General features: G+C 37.2%; 1 protein-coding gene across 7 annotated transcripts in view; it reads right to left on the bottom strand.

The window, feature by feature from the left end:
• DMD (dystrophin) overlaps nt 1-17,542 on the bottom strand; it is a 2,248,143-nt gene that overhangs the window by 700,344 nt on the left and 1,530,257 nt on the right. For all 7 annotated transcript variants that reach the window (XM_059157899.1, XM_059157902.1, XM_059157904.1 and 4 more), the window contains exons 49-50: nt 11,316-11,417; nt 396-504 (exon numbers count right to left, since the gene is read on the bottom strand). In XM_059157899.1, coding sequence (XP_059013882.1) covers nt 396-504; nt 11,316-11,417 — 211 coding nt within the window. The remainder of the gene's footprint in view (nt 1-395; nt 505-11,315; nt 11,418-17,542) is intronic.

Here is a 17,542-nt window from a genome sequence, read left to right on the forward strand (position 1 = left end):
TGGTGGAGGAATACAAAGGCTATCCCTCTTATTGCCCTTCCTTCCAGAGAGCCTTTGGAGCCAGCCCAGATCTCAGGCTCCCGAGGAAGTGGCTGAGATCACTATTACAATCAAATGACCCTTCAGCCTCTTCTACTGTCCACTCCCTTGTACCCTTCTTTGTCATAGATGTAGGTCTAGAGAACATATCCCAATATACTTTTGTCATCCTGCATTCTGAATCAGAGCCCATTTCCAAGGAACATAACTGTAAGGCATTTTGCACAGTAAATAACACTAAAGCTTTATTCCTATTTTTATAATTGCAGATTTTCCCTTATGTCCAGAGATCACCTCACTGTCATGTTTTTGAATAAATGGCTGCAGCCAGAGAGCACATGATTCGGTATACTTACGGGCTCCGACAGTGGTCAGTCCAGGAGCTGGGCCAGGCTGCTTTGCTCTCAGCTCTTGAAGTAAGTGGGTCACTGCCTTCCAATCAAAGCTCAGATCTTCCAACTTTCTCTTTAATAGAAAAGGATACATGTTATTTATTTAACATCTTAAAGATAACTTAATTCATGTTGTTATTAACTCATTTTGTGGATACATTATTGTATTTCTATTGTACTTTTCTTCTAAATTAATTGTTCTAGGTAGATTTCCTTTCAAAGGTGTTACAGTTATTTTAAGCCAACCACCCTACAAACATTTATTGATTGTTTGCTGCATTCGGACTCTTGCTCCAGGCACAATTTCATTTAAAGGAAGTAGAGTGTAAACCTTAATGAATGGAAAACAAACGCAAACAAAAAACATTGTCATCTCAGCAATTGCCTTCACCCTTTTGAAGAGTATCTAGTGTGACTGCATACAAGAATTATCCAGAGAACATCAGAAAATACTGTAATGCCCTGAATCACCCCAGGTCAATTATACTAGAACCTCTTAAAGGGAGAGGCTGGGGTACACATAGGGATATGACACTCAGAGTTCACTTCAAGGAAGGATGATTGTCCTAAATGATGGAAAAGATGGCAGTGGTCCTTCAGGGACTCTCTCAGCTGTAGAGAGCTGCCTTGGGCAAGAGTGTGCCCTCTTCAGGGAGCCCTCATTCCGTGACCAATTAAGGTGAGGGTATAAAGGCTCAGCCCAGGACGCCTGGGTGGCTCAGTGGGTTAAGCCGCTGCCTTCAGCTCAGGTCATTATCTCAGGGTCCTGGGATCGAGTTCCGCATCGGGCTCTCTGCTCAGCAGGGAGCCTGATTCCCTTCCTCTCTCTCTGCCTGCCTCTCTGCTTACTTGTGATCTCTCTCTGTCAAATAAATAAATAAAATCTTAAAAAAAATAAAAAATAAAGTCTCAGCCCATTTTGCTCAGAGCAGGACATTTCTGAAGTGTCATTTCAGCTGCAGGGCTCCCCATGAAGTCATCAAGCCTATATGTGACCAGCAACATGCTGGTATGTGTTTAACAACTGACTCTGACAAAATAAATAAATAACTAAATAATAAAATAACAAAATAAAAAAATCCTAATTTTCATGTTTGCCAATTTCTGTGGTGTCAATGCTCCCACCATATACAGTTTTACTTTACCAAGACGTCAAGTGGCTCACAAACTGCCTGAAAATTTGACAGAAGACCCTCAGGAGCAGATATGAGTTGACTCTAGTACACCAGTGGTTTAGCCATATGGTTACTTATCGCCTGTAGAATGTGAACAGAAATAATATACATGGGGTCTAGGATCAGGCTTTTAAAGAATGTGTGAGGCTTCTCTACCTTTTCTGCTGACTGGAAGCAAAGGAGTCTAAGGTCCTAGGGAAAACCTTTTCAATGGATTGGGGCTGCAGGGAGGAGAGAATTAATCCTAATGCCCTGGAGCAGCAGTTCTCATACTTCGGGATCAACAGAGTCACTTGAAGGCCATGTGAAACCACTGAGACCTAGGTCTGAGGCCCAGATTTCTAGATTCAGTAGATCTTGGGTGGGAACAAAGAGCTTGCACTTCCAACAATTTTCTAGCTGAGGCTGATTGTCCAGAACCAAAGCCTAAGGTGATCAATATACCTAATGAGTTATCTAAGCATCAACAATGGACTAGATATGCACCATCCTTAAAAGAAATAAGAAAATAGGCCTTTCAGTCATTTTCTGTAGCATTTAATTCTCTTAAGAAATTCTAATTAAGAAAAGCTGCCAAGGGAATAAGTCCTAAAACAAATACTAAAAATTCATCACTTCCTAATTTATATCATCTATGCTCTTGAGGTTCCTCATGTCTATTGGGTCTGACATGACAGCAAACCAGAGCTTTTAATTTTTTTTAGTCCACAGTGCATGTTGTGAAACATTTATTATCATATCAGTGAATATAGCTCTTTATTACTGAAACATAAGCCCTGACTCCAAAAGGAAACAAACAACACCTCTATCGATGAAGAATACTACCACTGAAAGTCATGTCATGTGGAAGATATTTTTCCATTCTGACCTCAGAGTTAAATGCTGAGAATTAAATATTATAAAAAGCTAATGAATTAATACAGATTTTGTCTCCTGATTCCCTTGCAAAGTTGCAGTGACTTCATAAGGATAGAATATTAAGAATAACTATGCTGATACCAAAAAGTAGCAACAGATAACAGGGAGGAGATAATAAACCTAAAAGCAGATATTGAGTAAATGTAGAGGTCTTGGTCATTTGTGGAAGGATAACAGGGCAACATATGTTGAGGTCTCATCATACATCATTTGAATTATAGGAAGTCACCTACATGTGCTGAGAGAAAGATGAAATATTGATTTCAATCTTGATTGAGAGATTAAAGATTGATTTCAATATTGCTGGGATCTGCCTACTCTTTTACTCAATGAGCATATGGCTCCAGAGGGGCGAAGGAGAGATGGGAGCTTTCTGTTCCTACAGTTGCCTTAGGTTCAACTTTCTTCTCACAGTGTAAACATCTCACTGCATTGAGTTTGCTTCTAATATTTAAAGATATGTATTTATCTTACAATCTGGCTTCTAAAAGCAAAATCAACTACTTCATCTGGCTCTCAACTGAATAAACAGTGATCTGTATTAAACTTCATATTCCATGTGTATCAATGTATAATAAAACAGAACGGTATATGATATTTATAACGACACCTCTAAAAATAAAGAAAAGCTTCAATTCCATTGTGTTTTAGAATTAGAAGTCCCAGATTTCTGTCTTAACTCATGGCTACAACTTATGTCATCAGTGACAAATCAGACAGGTCAATCAGATTTATCATCCTTGAAACGTGGATATAACACCACCACCTAACTCATAGTTTTGTTGGAGAAACTAAATGAGATATTTTATGAGAAAAGAACTGTGTGAACTGCAAAGTACTATAAAATTGTTGGTTAGTTATTATGCACTACTTAATGAACCAAAGCGCAAGATGGTCAATAAAAATTTTCATTAAAACATTAAAATAAAAATATTTCAATGCATGAAGGACAAGGTTTTGGTTATCCTAAAAACAACATGTTTATATATTCAGTTCCCTTTTATTAATATATACATTTGGAACAGTCCATTCACTTATTCAAATGTTATCTTGCCCACTTTTCTTTTCAGATGGGTAAATGTGCTACTATAATTTCAAATGCAGAAATTTAGAAAAATGAAGGAGTGCCCTGATGTACCACAAACATCTGAGGACACTGTTTAGTGTTAAAAATGCAGTAAGCTCAGAATTGTATATTCCCCCAACTTTTGTAATGATTAGCAATAAATTTTGATTCAGCTGGTAACAAAAACATTCTCACAACTTCTCCAAGTTTCACACATACTTCAAAGTTGAACTCGATGATGTATATATTATGGAAGCTTTATTTGTTGGTTTGGTTTGGTTTGGCTTTTTGGAACTCTGGCAAGTGCCCAAAGTTTCTACACTGCTGTCTTTGCTATTAGGCCATCAACTCCTTTTAGGTAGGAAAACATGTTTGGCTGCAGCAACTCATGCCGCGTTCCTCACATAATGAACTTGAAGCAGGGCTCAATACAAATCTATAGAAGGTAATGATTTCTTTATCGTGTTAACACCCTTTAACTGGATATAAGGGAATGAAAAACATGACTAACTTTCAAAATCTTTAAATATGAAATGAGTGGGATAATAATGAACAAGTCCTATTCTTGGATTAGATTTCCAGAATTTGAAAATTTTGAATATGCTAAGTAAATTGTAGACCCCGGACTTTCCCCACAAGAGCCCCTCAAAAATCGACAATCACAGGGAATTCTTATTTTACCCAGAAGGAGAAACTTGGAGAGCAATTTTTAAAAAATGGTAAACTGAGTTTCATTAGAGGGGAGCTTTGGAGCTGAGCATTATGTTCCATGGTATATAAGCTTCTTGGATATAATCATTTAATGTTAAGACAATTATCTCAAACAGTGTGAAATTTATTCTTCACCAAGAGCAGAAATTAATCATAAGAAAAATGATTTCTGAGTACAGCTTTCCTTTTTTCATTTAAAATGGAATACAGTGAGTTTGGGCTTTTTTACATGTTTCTCCTAAGTCAATATCTGGCAAGAAATTAACATCGGCAAAATAAATAACTGAATCCACCCACAGCGCTATGTACACAGACATGCATGTGAATGTTGTAACTGAGATATCTATGTCTCTATGTCTGTCTTTATAAATGCAATTAACAGAACTGAGGGCCAGGAGTGAAATTCAAATCTCTAAATGATCTTGCCCAGTTCCAGCAGGAGCTACTGAGTAAGCCTTAATTGAGACTTTCCTTCCAAGTATTTCCTCAGAAAAGAGTCCATTCATATTGTCAGAGCCCCCTTGATGTCTTTTCTGTCTCATTCGTTACTATTGCGAACAAAAGAAGCTGCATAGTAGCTTGCAGTAACCTCAAGAGATGGAAATCTGGGATGCTTATAGAAGTCACCTAATAGAATTGGTTAATAATAATTTTTTAAAAGGTGAAGGAAGTTGGTAAACCATTAGCAATTATTCCTGGGGTATAACCTCACACTTACCAGTGGTGAAGACCATTGTAAACAAATCTTTTAAAGACAGTTTAAGAAAGCAAAATAATAAGGACTCTGATGGAGAGATTAAAAAAAATACATGTCTAAGAAAAATGAAAAGATTCTGTCTCCTAATATCTTTTGAATGCACAGTGAGCATGGGGATAAAAATTCCAGCGATAACACTGAGGAAGTAAAAAATGGCCCTTTTGGTAAATGGCAGTTTGCTAGGTGTGATGGCCCTGATTGAACATAAAGAACAGTCACAGAAAATAAACTACACACAGACGACGCCACCCCAGGGCCATGTTTCAACAGTGCAGAGATGAGGCCACTCTGCCACCACAAGAAGGACTAATATAAAGCACTGCTACTTCTTCAACAGTGACAGGTCTGCCCTGCTTCAATTCCCTCACCTTCTAGATAGAAATTATTATTAAAGGTACCCAATCACCACATTGACTCTGTTGACAGCATCTAATCCAAATGGCTTTCATTTCCCTAATCCCTCTTTAGAATCCTCTAGCCAACCAAATCCCAGAAGCAGCTCTTTCTAACCCCCTCTTACTGAGATGTCCCAGAGTCTCCCTGGAGAGATTTCTCCCTTGCTGTGGTAAGCTAAAAATCCTAACTATTTGACTATAGGTATGTTCATAGTACTCTTTGGATGGACACCTAAATGGTATCGTACAGGGATTCAAACAGTGCCATCCATTTCATAGATAGCTTAGAAGGAAGATGGTGAGCTCTAGAATTCTGGAATATACATATGAAGAGTGTGAGTGAAACTGTTTTATAAAATATAATACAGAGAAAGCAGTATTTCTAATAAGTGAGTTATTCTGTAAAATGAGATTTAAATTATGGGAATGCTGCTCAATTAAGATATTAGGTAAATTCGACATTTGCAATCTCATCCTCCTTTTTAAGTGTTCATAAATTGCTCAAAAATCTATTATAAATCTTGTTTTCCCTAGGGGAAAGTGGGACTCTCCTTATTTTCAAGCATATATAATTATTATTTATTCAGCCTCTCACAGTCAAAGACTTTTCCTCAGTTGTAAACCTAACTTACATATTTAAAAAATGAAATGCTGCTACTCTTCTATCAATAAATTATACAATCTTTCTAATATTGTTACTTTCTTTTGGTAATTTTTCTCCTCACTCTTTCTATAAGCACTGACATGGAAATTGTATTCACCAAATGCATGAGTCAAAATGGCTCTATTCATTTTAGGGGGATCAACATATGACTGTTATCGCCCTATTGATTTTTGATGTTATAGAAAAGTTATACCAGATAAACTAGATCATGTGCCTGACAGAATATGTATAAAAGCCACATATTGTTGTAAAGTATAATATTTCATTAGGCAAGATTTTGACCAATTAGATACCACTCAACCTGCTATACCATCTAAAAATCTTCAGGTTTTTCTTCTAATTGTGTTGTGAGTAATGTATTAAAAATAATCAGGCAAACAAATAAACCCTAAGGAAGTTCTTAAAAATGTTTGATGTTGATATTAGCAGTAGAACAAACTTGTTGGGGAAAAAACAAGCTTAATCTAGTTAATTAACAAAAAAACATCTGGGAAAATGAAACTTCCCTGGTTGTGATTGACTTTAATTGAAAATGACTAATGACGCTGTCATTCTGCAGCTACTATTTGAGGAGATGATGCCTGGAAGATTATAATTACCCTCTTGACCATTTGTCTACAGCAATTATTTTGTGTTAAACGTTGGGGTGGAACACTATGACCAAATCCAGAAGGCCCCAAACACCTTACGTTTTTTTGTTACATTTAAAAAGAATTCAAGAATGTTAGTAACATATATCATTAGATTCTTGGTAGCCAGATTTTGTTTTTATAATCTAAAATGGTAGCAAAGCAAGCCAGCTGGTTTCATCTCATCACTTCAGCAAGTCACCAAGACATTTTAAAAATTTTTAGTGCTCTCACTTCTGATACACAGAAGGTGATATAAGTATAAAATACATACACACATGGAAAACATTTTAATAGAAAGAGTAATGTCAAAAGTTGAGTTAAGGAATAAGTATCAATAGAAGAAACTGTCTTCTAACTGCTTTAGTTCAAAAGAGAGTTTAAAAAAAAGACCTTAAGAACAAAATAACAACTGCCTTTTTTTTTTTTTTTTTTTTTTTTTGGTGGTTGTCAATATTGTTGTTACTGATGGCTGATGTTATTGCTGCTTTTAAACTGCAAAATTACTCTGTAGAAAGTGGAATGTATTAGAAAAGATTCCATCAGCAGCATTATCATAAAATATTATTACCAAAGGGATAACTTAAGCAAAATTGTTAACAATTTATCTACTTTATCTAACCCATCTTCAGTTTCTAAAGATGAAGGAACCTTATACAAATCAAATGAAATAAAACTGCATGTGTATATGTATGTGTGTGCATGTGTAGCGGGAAGAGAGTAAAAGGAGATAGAAAGCAAAATAAGAACCAAGATACCCTTCAACGGACAAATGGATAAGGAAGATGTGGTCCATATACACTATGGAGCATTATGCCTCCATCAGAAAGGACGAATACCCAACTTTTGTATCAACATGGACGGGACTGGAAGAGATGATGCTGAGGGAAATAAGTCAAGCAGAGAGAGTCAATTATCATACGGTTTCACTTATTTGTGGAGCATAACAAATAGCATGGAGGACATGGGGAGTTAGAGAGGAGAAGGGAATTGGGGGAAATTGGAAGGGGAGGTGAACCATGAGAGACTATGGACTCTGAAAAACAATTTGAGGGCTTTGAAGTGGCGGGAGAGGGGTGAGAGGTTGGGGTACCAGGTGGTGGGTATTATAGAGGGCATGGATTGCATGGAGCACTGGGTGTGGTGCAAAGATAATGAATACTGTTATGCTGAAAATAAGTAAAAAAATAAATTAAAAAAAAAAGAATGCGTATTTCTGGGGGCACCTGAGTGGCTCAGTGGGTTAAGCCTCTGCCTTCAGTTCAGGTCATGATCTCAGGGTCCTGGGATCGAGTCCCACATCAGGCTCTCTGCTCAGCAAGATGCCAGCTTCCCCCATCTCTCTCTGCCTGCCTCTCTGCCTACTTGTGATCTCTCTCTGTCAAATAAATAAATAAAATATTTTTTTTAAAAAAAGAATGTGTATTTCTTCAGTCACATTATTCTAAACTTTTGCATCAGAGATCGAGTGCTATATTTGTGTCATTAGTAGAATCGTCTCTAACAATATATTTGAGCTTAAACGGGGAATTCTCAAAGAAAATAAGGAAGAAGTGGGTTAGTCGGGGATGACAAAAAAGGAAACTAAAAATTTACTATCTGTGAACATCAAAGAAATCCAAGAGAAGTTGATGAAGCTAAGGAAAAGGGGAAAAAAAAAACCCAAAAGGGATGCAGCCTGGGAGTTCTCAAAAGAGAACTCAGTCTGGGAGGGGAACATCAGAGCCGGACAGACAGGCTGTCTGAGGCAACATGTGGACACGCCAACTGTCAGTTTCTTAAGAAACAGACTCATGCTCTGCTACATCCTCAATTAGAATGTCTGTAAGTGCAGGACATATGAATTATCCATTTAAGCACTAGATCTTGGGGCACCTGGTGGCTCAGTGGGTCAAGCCTCTGCCTTCAGCTCAGGTCGTGATCTCAGGGTTCCGGGATCAAGCCCCACATCGGGCTCTCTGCTCAACGGGGAGCCTGCTTTCCCTTGTCTCTCTCTGCCTGCCTCTCTGCCTACTTGTGATCTCTGTCTGTCAAATAAATAAATTAAATCTTTAAAAAAATAAACACTAGATCTTATTTGTATGTGTGTGTGTATATATGTATATGTACATATATATGTATATATCATGAAGAGTTTTCATTTTCTTTAAGAATATCACTTTCTTCTTCATAACTTATCATTTCCAAACTTTTTCCTGAAAATATGCTGCAGGCTACTCAGACCCTCCTTCCCCATCTATGAAGGGGTGAGAAATCTGGAAGTTAAGGAGAAAATGTAGTAGGAGTAGCATAATTTTTAAATTTGGATATATGAAATGAAAATTCAAAGGGGCTTTATTTATGTATTTTCAGAGCAATAGATCACCCTTCTGAAAAATCATCCCTTGACCTGGGAAAAGAGGGTTTTGATCCATGCAGAGATTTATACAGTCCCGACAGGCTTGTCGCCTTTCTGTGCTGGGTTCTGTATTCTGAACTATGAGGTGTTTACTGAGCCTCTAGTGTTTCAGGCTCCCACAAATCCCATCACATCTTCAGGTGTTTCCAAGGACAAAGTCCATCTGAAGTGTTGCATGTGAATCAACTATTTCTCTACACCCCCACTCTCCCAAGACAATCTTGCCTTCTGCCTCTATCAACTTGATATGTTGATTCTCCTCCAAATCCAAGGGATAAACGGTAGAACAGGAATGAATTTTCATTTAAGTTCTACTTCTCCCAAATGAGCTGACTTAAAAGGAAATGTGGAAGTAGAGAGAGAGAGACCAGAAGGAAAGAGAGTGCTCACTCAGATGAGAAGGGAAGTTTGCACCTCCTTGCTCTTCCTTTTATTTCAGAAAGCTAATTCCCCTTTCATATCACTAATAGGAAGGCAGAAAGTAGATAATGCTCACTCAGATGGTTATGATCTCCAAGTGACCCAGAAGTTGAAGGCTTGAGTGGGAGGTATGATAAGTTAGCATCAACTTCTTGGATTGTTTACATACAATGAAGACAAAAATCTCCTTGACTTTCAATTAAGAATTTTCCCTCCGTTATTTTTGAACAAAGGCAGAGAAGTGAAAGACAATTTCAGTGCGTATCTCTAATCTGTAACAATTGTGCCAAACTCTGTACCAACGCTTTGAGAAGCAAACAAGAGTAGACACAGTAGACCTCCGGAATAGTCCATTTGTTTGTTTTATTGCTTACTACCAGCATCACTCTGTTAACCAAGGGAAGTGTCCGCTTTGGGACCGACTTTCTTTGGAGCATCAGCAGAAACCCTGAAGTTTGCTGCTTTCAGGACTTTCACCAGCTCCCCAATCTAAACACTGAACACAGTGTTGCTCCATGAAAATTATCATACCAGGCTTGAAACGGTTTGCAAATTATTATTATGATGGTGATGATGATGATGGATATTAGGGATGGCAAATTATTCTTGAATAAGTGTCTATCAGTTTCTACACATAAATCTGTGCCTTTTAGCATCTGGTGTTTGGACAGCATATGTTTAGACTAAAACTTTACCTAAGGAAAGGCCCCTTATAAACTCTAAGAAAAACAAACAATTTTCTAGAAATGAAGCTTGGGCCAAGCTTCAGCAGTGACCTTAGAGACAGAGTCTAAGTCATGATAATGTTGTTTGCAAGGACAAACTAGTTCTATATAATGAGGTTATTGACCTGCATTGTTTTAGAGCAGTTTTAAACATGAGGGCGAGGCTCACTAAATCTCAGCCTGTAACGTTACCTAGAGAAACCAGGACTGATCAATAAACAGCCACCATTCCCGGCTCTCAGGAATCTCCATCATAATGGAACCCATTATGATTTTGATCAGGTAGAGAAAATAAGGTAACCTATACCTAACATCTATTTATCACCGGACTCTCATTTGCAAATGGAAGCCATTGATTAGCTATTTTTCGAAAACTGAGCTGGCTCTCCATTTCTCTCCTCATGTCATAGTCTGTGAATAAATGTATCCCAAACTTCAAAATGTATGCAAGGAAAGGAAAGAAGGAGAAAGCTTTCTCCCAGACCAGCTTTTTACCAAAGAGAGTAGGAATTATATGACATATCAGTAAAAATTCTTGACCCAATAAAGTACTAAAGCCTGAATGCTGATTTTCCTCTTTCATAAGAAGAGTGTCACAAAGAAAAGAAAGGTCACAGACCATATTGTGATTCTTTACAGCTGTTGGAGACAGACAGTATGATGCAGTAGCTTGATTTGAATTAAGCCAAACAATATGAAAAGCATCAAGGCTGGCAAGCAAAGTAATAAAGCCTCAAAGAATTTAATCTACCTTGAAGGTAGGACTACTTTCTGTATTGATGGCAGCACACCAGGACAGAAATGAGTCCTTTAATGCAATGACTTGTTAATAGCCTTAAGATCACAATATATAAATAGGATATGTTGATCAAAAAGACAGCTCAGCCTCTGTTATTGCGGTATGGACAATATTTCTTTACAAGTTATTTCATTGATTATAAATAGACCACGTCAATGGCAAATGTAGAACAGGGGAAGCATAACCCATTATGAGGTAATGGATATTGCTAGAGGTTGCTTCATTACCTTCACTGGCTGAGTGGCTGGTTTTTCCTTGTACAAATGCTGCCCTTTAGACAAAATCCTTTCCACATCCGGCTGTTTACCTTGAACTGCTACTTCAATTTCCTGGGGAAAAGAACACATACAGTGCAGATTAACTTCACAGTTAGCAATAAAATTACTAAATTTAAATATACCCTTGGAGACTCCACATGTATTGTGGATCAATTTCTGCATGGCATATCGGGGCACAAAAAAGTAGCTTTAGTGCAGAGAAAAGAAGTAGAGGCCATTGTGGAACACAGTGAAGTTGAAAATATTTATCCCAAATCTCCTTGAATTCTACTCTAATACTATTAAATAGAAAGTCAGATATTAACTTTGTTTTTAAAAAAAAAAAAAAACCCTCAAATGCAATAATGAGAAATAGGATTTACGAATATGATTGATATGGATAAATGCTATTGTTAGCTTCAATAATCCCAGTAATCCTAATGTTCATTTTATTTTACAAACTTCTTATTTTAACGGGATTCTTTTGGGCTCTGGATCCAAAATTTAGCTTTGAAATAAAACCAAATAATTCTTCCCACATGATTGTTAAGATTAAGTTTCTTTCCAAAGAGTAAACACTTAAAGCACCATGTCAAGGCTTATTAATTATTAAGCAGTCAAATTAAATAGGCCTTTTGAGGAATGCTTTAATTATTTAGAAAAAAATGTTTGTTTTCCCTTAGTCTACAGAAGACTGAAGAATGACCAAACAAACAAACAAAAACCTCTTTCGATATGAATATAAAGTGCTCTCTTATTGGCTGCTGTCTAGCTCACTTGAGGAGAGAATAAAAGAAATGTGCATAAATTGAAGCTGAAGGAAGTGAAGTTAAATATTACAGAAGACTTTTTGGATGGAACACTTGTTAAACACTGGGATGGAATATTGATTAATCAATGTCAAGCGTCAGTCAGGCCTGGGCAATCTTCCCCAGATAGCAACTCCTGATTAACCCGTATCTCCCTTTCTCCCTCTCCTAGCCTGGAGCCTCCCACCACTGCTGTGTGCACGTGTCTTCATGCCACTGCTTCTTTTATATACTCTGTTTGTATCTTTCTCTCAGCCCATCAGAGCAGGGAGTCCTCTGAACCCAAATTACTATAACTTATAGGGCACACAGGGTGCTTACAGTTTATATGTGTTCAGCACACACTCGTGAAGGGGATTATTTCTTTCTTTTTTTTTAATAATAAATGCCAGTGGAAGGGGGGCTCTATAACGTAAGACTAGCCCTGTGACTTGATGGGTATGCGTGCAACATGTAGAGGCTCACACCACCTTGAGGAACAATATTTATGGAGGAAAACAGGACCTAATATTATGAGAGCTTTCTGAACCATAAAAAATTCTAGAAGTTATTTAAAAAAAAATCTTGGGAACTGGTAACGAGTTCAAATTCAGCATGGACTTTGTGAGAATTGGGTATTTCTTCTTTGAAAACTCTAAGACGCACACCCAGTAGAAATACTATACCTTCCAAAAATGGTCACAAATAGTCAATAATTCTACTGATATTTCAGGTATGCAGCCAAATGATGAACACTAACATCTTTCTCTCCTTACCCCTCTTCTGCAATCCCAAATAGTTCTGAAGATTACAAAGCATTGATGCTACTATTCAGAAGACTCTGGCACATAGAGTTAGGAGATTGCATTTTTTTATCACAAGGAATTCCCTTAGGAAATAAACGCTTTCTAGTTCATGAAATTTTCATTGGCAAATAAACACGAACAACATCAAGGCTGACATTAGGGCAGCTCAGATACTACTTAGAGCCAAATCTGAAGCAGGTCCTTGCTAGATGAACTGAGGAAAAGTTGGCACACCTTGTGAAATGTCCCTGGTTTGCAGAAGGTAAGATATTCCCTCTTCAGGCCATCAGGTTAGCCCCAGATTTAGTCCTCTGATGAATGAGCACTGCAAAGTCACATCATTTCCCTTTATAGAAATGTTTCCTATTAGCATGTCCTCCTATCACCGCTAATGTCATCTCTTATTGTCCTTCAATGAAATAATGAAGAGTTTAAGTACCTGGATGAGATTTACCCTTAGTCCCACAGAAACAGAACAATGGCAAAAGAATCATGCTCTGCTCTAAATTCTTTGTTGTTATTTCTGGGCAATGTTTTGGAGAACCTGATCTCTAATTACATGTACCTTTGTTAAATCACTTCACAAAGTCCATTTGTGAAAATAAAATTCTACAATTTACCTCATTGCATTTTTCTGTGGTGTGAATTTAGTAGATAAAAGGTAGGTCAGTTGTTCAGGGTCAAATATTATTGCTTGAAGGGTCAAGTGTAGTAAATCCAATTAAGTTCACTTAAAATACTCTTTAGTATATTTTTCTTTAGTGTGAGAAAAATACATTATACGAAGCTGATGATCATCCTGAGAAAATGGAAATGTAAGTGAACTAAATTTAAAAAAATGTTGATATCTCTCCATGCAATGCTTGACACAGAGAAATTGAAAAGCACAGCAGAGCAAAAAACCCCAGCCAAAGCATGGGACCACACAAAAGTTAAAAAAAAAAAGGCTGCTACAATCCTTAGCTGTGCTGAAAATGTCAAGAAACTGCTATAATGATATTAACTGCTGTAACAATATTTACAAACCAGAGTTGTTAACAGTTTATGATGTGTCAAACAGTGTGTGTTTCATACATTTTTTTTCCTCATACTTAACACTCCCACGAAAAGGGGGGTATTACATAATTTTACAGATGCTGAGACTGAGGGAGATTAGGTCAGTTGCCAAAGCCACCTGGTCTGCAAGTGGCAGAACTGAAATTGTAACCAGGAAACGTATGCTACTAAATGTCCATTATATCCCTCCCTTGGCTGTGTATACTGTGTGTGTATATGTTCTAAAATTGACATTAGTATCTCTTAATACCATGCTATTTTTTTCTCTTCCTCTTTAATTCCAGTACATTCTGTAATATCCTTTTAGGGTGCAAGTGAGGGAAAATCCCGTCTCTTCCCATGGAAAAGGAATAAATTCTTCTGTAGCCTTTAAAATGCACCAAGGGTGTCTCTCTGTGGGTTTATGATTGTCCAACTGATGATATCCAAGTCAGAGAATTGGTTTGAGTAAACCTTTTATCTCACAAATGGCCTTATATCTCTATATGATTTAAGATAAGGTGAAGGAGGTCACACTAAAATGGAAACACAGCTAATTATAGTGGCCAGTTTTTGTAAGTAGAAAGTGTTAGACTTCAAAGAACATTCAGACAAGAAAGTCTTCATAGAATTTCAACAACAACAAAAACAAAAACAAAAAACCCTCACCTCTAATAAAAGCACCTTTCCATTTAGGTTTTTGCCCCTGCCTTATTCTTAATATATCCCCTACAGTGTAAGACTGCTCACCAGGAGGCATAATTTTAAGAAAATATTTTGTAGCAATTAGAGAACAGAGAGAAATCCTTCGTTAATAATCACTAGGAGAATATCATGGTGTATTTTAAAAGCTAGCTCTCACATATTTTCCAAATGGAGTGACATTCTAAGCAACTTTGGTCTTAGTTATTTCTTATGAAACAGTATTATTCTTATTGTGGAGTTCTTGATCTGATGAGTCACAAATCAAAGGTTACTGAAGAAAAAAGACTCGACAACACCTGTGAGGTGGAAAGCAGGAATTCTGATGCAAATTAATGCGCACTTACATTTGCTAAAAATTGATAGTCAATGTTGGATTTCTAATTTCATCTTAAGCTGATTATGCACATTTGTTTTTTTTTTTTTTAACTAGAAAGTTGCCCTAAGGAAAGTGTAACAGAGAGATATTTTGCCCTGTTTTACTTTTTTAAAATTTTTAATGGTTTCTCCATTCATTTTACCTATTGCTAGCCTCATAACACATGAATAATAGGTATATATGGTGTGCTATGTATCACCATATAAGGAGGCTATAAACAGCTTCTCACATATGTTCCAACATTCACTCATTCTTTGTTCATTTGACAAACATGGAATGAGTATTTACTATATTTTAAAGTTTTGGCTGGCAACTGTGAATACTACAGGGCATAACACAGTCCTTTGTAAGGGATAAAGACAAATGATCATATATTAAACTTACAAGGGAATAGGCAGAACAGCCAGGAAAATACAATGTACAGTGGGGCGTAGAGAAAGAACTGGTGAGTTCTGTGTTTGAGGGACAACAAGAGGGTGGGGGTCAGCTTCACAGCTGAAGAAAGGCTTGAGTGAAGGCTTGGAACACAGAGAGCTTATGCACCAGGCTGACAAAAGGAAAAGATGGTATTAGGTACTGCAAGGGGAAATCTGGGATTTGCAAAGACAGGAGCTGGAGGCAGCATGGTGATCCCATGCGGGGAAAAGGGAAGAAATGGTACAGGAGTAGAAGGCAAGAACCAGGAAAGAAGGATCTCTTCCACTACCCTCAGAACCTCAGTGGAGACCTCACAAAAGGGTTTTGAATGAATCATACTTTGTATTTGAATTGAAGTTTTAAAATGAATATATATGGACAGATAAAAGATTTACTACTAATGCATGGTTTTTCATTCAAATAAGCTGGTGTGAATGAGATAAGTATGTGGCTATTGAAAAGAAAAAGAAATTCAAGATAAAAATGACAACATTTTCCTTAGCAAACTTAAAGACCATTACCTTGGTGTTTTATAGAGTATTTCCTGCCATTGGCTATTTTGTCAATCCCCACAATAAACAATTTTTTTTTATGAGCTCTAAGATATCATGGATTCTAAGAACCACTATCATTTTATGAACTAAGAAAGTTAAAAAATCAGATTTTGTAGACACCATTATGAAATACACCTCAATTTCAGAGAAAGTGAAATGTAAAAAAGCGTATATTTGAAATATGGGAATTCCAACATGTTGGTGAATGCTACAATCGGTTTATTACTTCATTATTATTCGCTGACCCTATAAACATGGCTACGCTGTGCATGAGTGCACTTTCCTCCTCACTGATTTTGGTCTTTACCATGTGCCTTAGTTTTTGACCAATGAACTGTGAGCAGAGGAGACTGTTTGACAGTTATAAGCTAGGACTTTAAAGACAATACAACATCAGCTAGTACCCCCATTTCCTGTCTTCTACCATGAGAGAATAATGTACCATATGGGAGTTGCTCTTTCAGCCTGGGTTTTGTAATAAGATGACATTTGAAGCAGATCCACGATTGTGATCCACAGTGTGAAGTAAAGATGCAGTTGATCTACAGACACAAGAGTAATGAATGTTTGTTGTTATAAGTCACTGAGATTTAGGACTATTTGTTACTGCAGCAAGAGCTAACAATTACAACATTATATTGAAACAGTCAAACAAACAAACAAACAAATATATGGGTTCCTAGAATGAAAAACCAAAGTAAGCCTTTAAAATAAATGTACCCTGGTCACATATTTCGGCTGCACCATCTCTCATTCCACATACAAACTGTTCGCTAAAAAGGGTAGCAAGAAACGAAAAATGGAATGGAATCAATATTGTGTTAGAGCCTGACTTCTCTGGCCTACATTGTCAGGCAGACTCTGACAAATGAAGGCTGATGGATGGAAAAACACAACATTGTGCTGTTGCGTTTCTTTCTCTTTCCCCTCATAATGGGTGACTGTTCTTTTATTTATCTACAATTAGGTTTGTGAGACCACGGCAACGTGGCTCTCCTTCTCTGTAACTGCACGCTGTCAAGTATGTGCCAAGCTGATTGACAAAGAATGACAGATTCTCTCTTTCCATTCAGAGCTAATCAAGGGCAGCCCACCAAAGGGAGGCTTTTTTCTGATTTAGAGATTTATGGATTTCAAAAATAATCTGTCCAAATATACAAAGTATAATGCAATATTGATTTGTTTTAAAGTGGCAAGTGTTATAAAACCAAGAAGATATAATCTATGAAGGTACCTACTTAGACTGTTCAAGGCTAATAATAGAGTGGACACAGATGTGACCATCAAGTAATGAGACTGATATTCAGAAGCCACACTTAGAAGCCCTACACTCATGAAGAAGGGATTTCAGAGTCTTTTGCATAGACTTATTCTTTTTATTTTATTAAAAGATTTTTTTATTTATTTGACAGACAGAGATCACAAGTAGGCAGAGAGGCAGGCAGAGAGAGAGGGGGGATCAGGCTCTCCACTGAGCAGAGAGCCCGATGTGGGGCTCGATCCCAGGACCCTGGGA

The sequence above is a fragment of the Mustela lutreola genome, chromosome X (genome assembly GCF_030435805.1).
Source record: "Mustela lutreola isolate mMusLut2 chromosome X, mMusLut2.pri, whole genome shotgun sequence".
Lineage (NCBI taxonomy): Eukaryota > Metazoa > Chordata > Mammalia > Carnivora > Mustelidae > Mustela > Mustela lutreola.